Source organism: Chiroxiphia lanceolata, chromosome 1 (genome assembly GCF_009829145.1).
Source record: "Chiroxiphia lanceolata isolate bChiLan1 chromosome 1, bChiLan1.pri, whole genome shotgun sequence".
NCBI lineage: Eukaryota > Metazoa > Chordata > Aves > Passeriformes > Pipridae > Chiroxiphia > Chiroxiphia lanceolata.
The window spans coordinates 74,292,523-74,301,302 of NC_045637.1; the positions used below are offsets into that span (position 1 = coordinate 74,292,523).

The 8,780-nt window shown below is 36.5% G+C and overlaps 1 protein-coding gene and 1 long non-coding RNA gene across 2 annotated transcripts; one reads left to right on the forward strand and one right to left on the reverse strand.

Moving 5' to 3' along the window:
- Nucleotides 1-419: 419 nt before the first annotated feature.
- CMBL (carboxymethylenebutenolidase homolog) lies at nt 420-7,172 on the reverse strand. Its single transcript, XM_032698236.1, has 6 exons — nt 6,972-7,172; nt 4,987-5,209; nt 4,117-4,224; nt 2,895-3,037; nt 1,935-2,026; nt 420-923 (listed from the first exon to the last, which is right to left on the reverse strand). Exons 2-6 carry the CDS (start codon nt 5,199-5,201, stop codon nt 744-746), a joined length of 738 nt encoding a protein of 245 aa, XP_032554127.1. The 5' UTR covers nt 5,202-5,209; nt 6,972-7,172; the 3' UTR covers nt 420-743.
- A 222-nt stretch (nt 7,173-7,394) lies between these two features.
- On the forward strand, nt 7,395-8,553 carry LOC116791847. Its single transcript, XR_004358888.1, has 2 exons — nt 7,395-7,476; nt 8,329-8,553. It is a non-coding gene; the product is annotated as an uncharacterized LOC116791847 (long non-coding RNA).
- Nucleotides 8,554-8,780: the final 227 nt, after the last annotated feature.

Genomic DNA, 8,780 nt, shown 5'->3' on the forward strand with positions numbered 1-8,780 from the left:
GAGGTTGGAAGTCTTCACTCATATCTTCCTCCTATGCTCTGGGTATGTGTGATAGTAGTCTCCTATTCCTTCTTTGTTCTTCTTTTTCTTTTGAATTTTCCTGCTCTTCATAGTCTCTTTGTGTCCTATTCTCCTTCTTCTCTGGTCCTTCGTGTTCTTCTAGTCTCTTCACTTTAGTCATGGTTCCTAACTTTTTGCAGCTCCCTTTCAGTTCACATACATTTCTTCCCATTGCCCTTCCCCTTCCTTTTTCTAACTTACTTTTTATGAATTCTGAAAAGGATATCTTGTTTCCAAGAAAATGTCCCAGCCTTCCAACACAGAACATATTTACCTAAAAGCTGAAAATCCTGGAGCTGAAAATGTCACAGCTAAACAACATTAAACACAGCTTAAGGAGAGAATTTCTCAAGCATGGGCAGACGTTCAATGACTTTTAATCATGTTGACATTGATATTAAAAAAATGAAACTTTCAGATGCCATAGAATATGCCACATGAGATTCTAATAATTTTAAGATATGTAAGATTAATTTTCAAAATATTTCTTACATTTATAGCTTTCAACATTTGAAAAGCCATTTCTAAGCCTCTACTTAGAAGGTAAGTGCAAATAAGTAGTATTACTGAAGAAGAGTTTTATAAAAAGCTTTTATGTTTGTAAGAACATTTTAAGCAATACAGTCTGTATAATGTTCTGATTTTCTAGAAGAATTGATTTTGTTTATGGGCATTAATTTAAGCTAAAGATATTTATTCAGCCAGTTGATCATATCCTTTCTTCCTTCCTCAATATAAGGTTTATCTTGAGGATTGATATCTTCTCTTTTGCGATGCACAAACCCATGTGTCTGTCCAGGGTAAATTTTAACTTCATAATCAACTTTACAGTTTTGTTTAAGCTTCTGCTCCAGTGAGGTGACCTGTAACACAGAATGTTCCATGTTGACTGAGTACAAAGTTAACACATTCTATACTTACAGTCCTCAAATTGTCCTGGTTTTATTACTTTTCTGGAAGACAGACACGGTGTGTCCTTGCCACTATTTCCTATTCTACTAATTTTGTACTTAAATGCATTTCTGTTTCTACACTTGCTTTGTTGAACTAGGCTCTTTTCTCCAGTAAAATAACAGCATATGACTGTATAAAATGTAAAAAAAGAATATGGGTTGCTGTAATAATACCTGTAAAGGCAAAAACACCTATTGCTGAGCTCATAAGAAGGTTAGCATGTAGTGATCACTGTACAAGTTATTACTGATAGGCCTCACACAAAAAAAAGAAAACTGGGGTAAGAGTTTGAATTAATTTAAAATTGAGGGAGGAGAGGCATAGATACAAAATCAGTAGTTCAAAGCAGCTGGCACTGTTGGTAGGAAAATTAAAGCCAACACCACTCAATAAAAGCATACGTTCCTCTTTGATCCCCTTGGTAGATAATCATCTTTCTCCAGTCATTCTCCACCCACACTCCAGAGAAAGGCTGTTGACAGAGTATCAGAAAGGAGAAGCTCTGCAGGACAGTGGGGAAAGGAAAAGTCTAGTCACAGGATTTTTTAATTCTCCTGCAACCAGTGATTCCAGTTATACAGGTGGGAACTTTCTGCTGATTTTAGGGACCATCAGTATCACTAAAGAGGGTCTGCTATCTTAAACTTGACAGAAGGCTTCCTTTGGATTCTTGCTCTTTTCCTAAGAACTGACGACAATCATCCATATTTTCGAACAGAAGCAAAAAACATGTTTAGTGACACTTTAAAACTTTTTGATTTGGGGATAAATTATATAAATTTGTGTAGATGTACTGTAAGAGTTAGTGAAAGGGGAAGAAAAGTGCAAATTAGGTTTCTGCTTTCTCCTCATTAAATACCAAGTTACAAAACAAGCATGAAAGGCATAAAAAAGACAAATATCTGTGATGGGAAACTCACCTGCTCCAATGGGATGATGTCATCCTTTTCACCAAAAATGAAGAATGTAGGATGCAGCAAATTAGATTTGTCATCAAAGCGCCTGATAACTCCTAGGGAAGAAAGAGAAGCATATACAATGAGTCATCCTACTTAAAGTGGCTAAAACACTACCAAATCTGTACAATAAAACTACAAGACATTTTGATCAGTTACAACTGCTTTGTAATGGAATTAAATACACTTTGTTTAAAAATCCCTTTTGTTTTGGAATGTTTGGGATGTTATTAAAGATAAAAAGACCAGTTCTGTGTGAAAAATCAGGGACAAAATGTTACACTTGCCCCATTTTTGTGGTTTTCTTTGGGCAACTGCTTCTGACCACTATCAGAGACAGGGTTCTGTGAAAGATGGACACGTAGGAGCTGCTCACCTCTAGCTGCTCCCTTCTAATGGGAAGGCCATTTTTAAGATAATTGTAAATATTCAGCATTCCAGATACATGGTTAGGACTTCAGTGTACATATCCTGATATGAATTCATAGCAAATTGACACTGTATTTTTGACTGATCAAATATATTTGAATTTAAGTTAAGTAAAACTAGACACCTATCAGCCTGGCTACTCTTTTCATTCCTGAGATTAGGTGCCCAGAAACCCTTTTGTCATTGCCAGTCAAGAGGAACCTCAGCCACAGTGAAGCCTTAGCATTTGGTGTCTCTTGTATGCTATATTGCACAGAAGGGATCCTGGTCATGCCACTCAAATACATAGATCTTGCTGGTTATGATTAAGTGAAAAAATGTTAGTGTGCTAAATCAATTTGCTTGATATAACAAAGCAATTTGCTTTTGTATAACAAAATCACTTTCTTCCATCCACTAGATGTCACATTGAATTTTGTTACAGTAATAGCCCTACAGAACTAGTTCCTGCACTGGTCATATCTGCTCAGAGTGTAATAAGTATTTCAGGCTTACCATAGAGGGACACCCCTGTCTTTAAATGAGGATTTTTCAGCATCAGATGTTGCACAGCTGCTCCACCCCAGCAAAACCCAATGACACCAATCTTCTTTGCACCACATTGGTCCCTTAGATACTTGAGGACGACATCAACTTCTCTGAGACATGCAAACGAAAGTGAATTAAGGCTCTAGCTCTGTTCCCCTGGCCTCCATGGTGGCTGCTTCTCAGAGACTGGATGGGCATCAGTCTGCTTCTAGGAGGGAGCAACTGCCTTTGCATCACTCCTGGTTTTTCTCTTTCCCTTACTTATCAAATTGTCTTTATCTCAACCCATGAGTTTTCTTACTTTGTTTCTCCTATTCTCTCCCCTGTTCCTCTTGGGGGACTGAGTGAATGGCATTACAGGTGCTTGGCTGCTGGCAGGGGCCAACCCACAACACTACTTTACTATTATTCATTTCTAAAATACAGGAGTAACTCCAGGGGAGAAGACAAAGGAGAAAGTCAGTCTTTCTACATCACTGTTACTAGGACATAGGGTGATTTTATAAACAGCAGTCCAATTAATTTCATAAATAGCAATAGTTGTCGTATAGGCTAACACAAATAAAAGTTTGAGACACACAGCCAGTCAAGAGCATCTCGTTATGGCAAATGTGACCTATAATTAAACTGTCTCCAACCAGGAAGACAAATAGTTTATAAAATTGTGGAAGCAAATTTAAAATTATTGCTTCTAAATCACCAGAAACATTATGCAATCAAGCTATGTGTCAGATAAAAATGGGGAAAATATAGAAGAGCGGGAAATTAGTATGCTTTGAACTAGCTGTTCCCTAGTTACGTAGTGTTCAGTGACTGCACTTGCACTCAATCTAAAATCTGTGGAAGTTATGCCTACCTGCAGGAACTGAATCAAACTGAAGAGAAAGGAGTGAGCTGCATTTTCTAGCCTTTGCTGGTTCTTTTCATTTTAGTCACTCATTTCACTTCTACTCTCTGCACAGGTAAACAGTGGATGCTTTTATTCTTGTTCAAACTTCTACTTTTCTCCAAAAAGCACCCATCACATAACAATGAGCTTATCCTGTGAGCTATATGAAATTTCTATTTGTGGACATCCAACTATATTTGACCCACTAATAACCTAGGATCTAATGCTGCATCTTTACTGAGGCAAAAATCCCTATGAAATAAGGATGTCCACTCGCTGGACAAGGAACAACAGTTGTACTTGTCTATTTTGCCGGCATTTCGGGTTTTCAGCCATTCCTCAAAAGTCCCCCAGTCATTAGAAGGTTTCCAAGCTTCTTGTCCCACAAAAAAATCTGGGCAGATGGCTCTGTAAGAAAAATGAAAATATTTTATGCCCACGAAATAATAATGAGAAAGGATTAAAGCAAAGTCCATGTGTACTACAAAACAAATTAATTTTGTTGAATACACATAGTACTTAATCTACATGAAAGTATTATACTAGCAGCTCTCAATATTTTCCTACATCTAATAAGGAGACAGTATAATTTGCAGATGCATTTTGCCTTGTTAAAATTCATTCATTAATTTGATAAATAGCTAACTGTAACTGAAAATCCTTAGTGTTTTCCTACCAAATTTTAAAAAACCCCAACCACATACATGGCATGTACATTTGGGCTAGAAGGAACGCCAACCCAGTAATATAGGAAAGTAGATACCAAATATGTTTTTCAAATATTTGAGAACTTGTTTCTTTCTTTGGCATGAGCTGGTACACTTTACCCACACTGAAAGACCTTCAGCTTCTTTGCAGTTTTACCATAACAACAAAGTTACACAGAGGCTACATCAAGAGGGAGGAAATAGGCCATTTCAGGTTCATGGAAAATGGAAGATGCAGAATAACATTTATCTCTGTCTTATGTGCTTACCTACTAACTTATTATGGTAGGACTACTGAACTCTTAGATTTTTTTCCACTGTTTTAATGGGAAAGTTGCTAGAGAAAGGTGTAGGGAAAGTCTATGAAATTATTAGTGTTTGTGGGTTTATATGAAAACAGAAAATAGTGGCTCAACAAACTTTCTTATTAAAAAGACACTTTGAAAACAGTAGTATTTCTTACATGTATCCATTAGTTGTTAGCATATCAGCTATGTATCTGGTGTTTGGGAGTTGCCATCCAAATACATCATGAATCACAATCACTGCTTTGTCTGTGCTGGCAGATGGTTTGCAAACATATGCCTTGATGTGCTCAACTTGTACCTCCTGCCCGCGGCCTCCATAGTCAAACCTGTCTCCAATATCACATGGACAGGGCCTTGATTCATTAGCCATGTGTGATACTAAAGAACAAAAAATATTCAGTTGTGAACACCAAAGCATACCACATCGAAAAAGTTCAAAAGACAGTGGTATCATAAACTGTTCAATTTTTTAATCATTACAGTAATATACTGAAGATGCTCAATACTGTTTGATCTAAAATGCAGTATTAGTCAATAAACCCACTGGAGTGTTTTTTATAGATAAGAACCTTGTTAGAGTTACTTATGAACTCTTCAGGAGGGACCAGGTACATAACTAGGAGTTCCATGCCCTACAGTAAGTAATGTGATAAAAATAATGTTATGAGCAAGCAGTCAGGCAACCATCACGAATTATTTACTTAGTGAAAAAAGTCCTTTTCACAGTTCTTTCACTCTTCATCACGTGTATTTCCTGTCAGGAATGTATAACTTTCTTTAGTATACTCTGCAAAGGCTTAATACAAGACTTAGCATTTTGAAGCAAAAAAAACCCCAGTTTCTGTGTAGGAAGATATAATTACACTCAGACTAAATATTTTCCTCCAGAGAGTTAAAATATTCCATAGTTGACTTTTTCAATGTCAATAAATCCTTTTTCTAAATAGCTTTAGCCTCAGATGTTGCAGACTTCTGAAAAAGGATACACAGGAGAGGTGCCAAGAAAAATATACCAGCAAAAGTCAGAGTATAATATCGTATTTATTTAATATTAAATAAAGAACACATTCAAACTCCAAGATAGGGAAGAAAAATCCTTAAGTGGAGCCAAAGTTTTTATCAAACAGGTAACAGAATGGTATGGTTAATTTTTTTCAAACTATTGCTTAAATGAAAATAAACAATTCACAAAGGTCAAAAAGTGCCAGCTGAATCTAACACAGATGTATGTAGCTCCTTGGACTCAAGTTAATGATTTCATGCCATCAACCTTAGGTTAACAAAGCGAGTGAACTTACCTGAATAACTTCATTGAATATGCACAGAGCATCTCCAAATTATTAAAGAACATGGAGAGAATTTAGGTAAAGCTTTAGGTAAACTCTCTACAGATAAATTGTTTGTACTACCAAAGAAAACCTTGTTAGTGCAGAAACAAAGATGTTCAAACTTGACTGTGCCAAATGTACTCACAGAGAGAAACAGGAAAAAGCAGATTACTGAACCATTCCTGGAGGAGTGGGACTTAAATAGTTGTGGTATTAAAGGGACAGTTTTAGGAAAACAAACAAACAAACAGTCTGGCAGTCAGAAGAATTGCACAGATTTCCAGAGACCAGGATCTTCTGAACTTGCAGACTTTAAAATTCAGAATATCCCAAACAATATTACCAGAGCTAGATTGCAGATCCTGTGAGATTTCACTTAAGCATTTATTTGAAGACCAAACAATAACTAGTTTTCAGAGACTTGAATCTACAACCACAAAAGTGTAAACATATTGCTGTGTGGCACTTTCATTTTCAACACACTCTCCTGAGTCTTCCTGCTGAGAGGTCTTCCCCACCTCTGGAGGGAAAATAAGAGATTTCTGAATCATCATCTAAAAAAAACCAACCAAAAACCAAAACAAAACAAAAAAAAAAAAAAAAGAAAGAAAAAAGTAGCCTCCAGTTGCATTTAAATGAGCTCGCACTCCTTAAAAAAGCACGCAGATAAAATGAAAATCCCCCAAACATGCTGAGTCAGATCTCAGTACGCACTTGTTCTACATTTCTCAGAAGAAAAAGCAGTGAAAGCTTAAAAAAACAAAACAAAACAAAACAAAACAAAACAGAAACAAGACAAACTCCACACATACCTGCAGCACAGCAAGTGTGCGAGACAGTTAGACGCAAGATGCCGGAGCTCAGCGTGGATGAATGGGATTCCAAAAGAAAGCCCTAACGCACAAAACCAAAGGGTGAGTGCAAAGATCCTGTTTCTTTAAGTCAGGGTTACATAAGCCTTTCTCTTGGTGTCTCGCGCGGTGACCAAGTCCACCCTTTTTAACGTCGTTTTCACCGCGAGTGTAGGCGGGGTGCGCTGCCGCGAGGAGCGCTGCTGAAGCTGCGTACCAAGCCTTCTTTTTCACTTACACAAAATGGTATTAAGCTTGACTTAGCCGAGCAATCCATCTAGAAAAAAACCGTGTTTACATTTTTTGGGGGGTTGGTTTGATTTGGTTTTTTGTCTGTTTGTTTTTTAAGGGTGTTTCTTTGCTTTTAAAGGTTGGGGAATTATCACTTTTAAACATTACATTGGCATTATCAGTTCTTTAGACTATTCATACTTGGGTAAAAGACATATTTAAAGTCATCAGCAAGGTGAGCAAAGTAGAGACACCATTTCAAAGGTTATATAGCACAGGAAAAATATTTACTATTTTCAGAGTGAATTAAGCAGCATGTAAGAAAGTAACAGCTTTGTGGACTGCTGTACAATGTGTTTAAAATACTGATACACTCTTATCCTATCAAAGGACATTTTATACATTATTTTTTTCTTTTTGAATTAAAGTCTCTGACTGTATCCCCCACATTCTTCTGATTTTCTTTTTATGGGATTATTAGAATTATTCCTTAAAGAGCTTTAACTAAATATATTAGCAATCCAAAACTCACTGTTCCCTCAGAGACATGTCTAAAAAGTAGACTAAATGTACATTAGTCCACTACACTTCTGTCTTACAATTTTGTCTTCATATAGAAGCTGTTTTCTCGTATTCTAAATAACTTTTCTAGCGCTCTTTGTTTGCAATCCCTAAAAAGAAGTCAAACAAATGAAAAAAAACCTACCCAAGAATTACAGAGCAAAGTCATAAGGCTCAAAACTAAATGGTTTTGGTTTGGGTTTTTGGCTTTTCCCACTTATGTACTACAGATTATAGGACACATGTTGCTTAGATACTCCATAGCAACTCTAAAGAACAGTAGACAAATAAATGAGACAAAAACTGGGAATTTGCATCATTCCTAGAAAAGAAAAATTACAGCAATGCTTGCAGAACCTTCTCTCCACTAGAGCTGTTTAAGCACATTTCCACTTTCTTAGTCATGTGACTCTAGAAATAATTCTTTATACATACGACTATTACCCTTTACCTTAATATTAACATTAAACTTTAGAAATTAAACTTCTTTTAATTTGTTTTCCTGTTGTTTCATGTTCCTTTATAGGCAATCCATGCTGTTTTTTCACTTGAAAGTCAAATCTTAATTCAACACCTCCATGATCTCTGGACAAGCAGTTGGCTGGCTGCACTTCATACTGTAAACATATGCCTTTTTTGGATCTCATATGTCCAGCTTTTACTTAGTGACTTACGGTTTTATCAAGAAGATTTGGTTGTACTTGTAGTAGCTCACAGCTGCCCTTTCACTTTAAACAAATGCTGCATCTCAGTTTGGTTTGGTTTTGGTTGGGTTTTTTTGCTTAGTCACGGTGTTAGTGTTACAGCACCCATGCTGTTCCAACATTTATGAATGACTGCTCTTCTCTAAATAGATGTCCTGATTTTCCTCTAGCACGTTAGCTTACCTTCTAATGCTCATGGAACATCAATAATGTGGAGTTATCAAGGTTAGACACTGGGATAATTAAGGTACCATAAACTTCTAGACCTCTACAT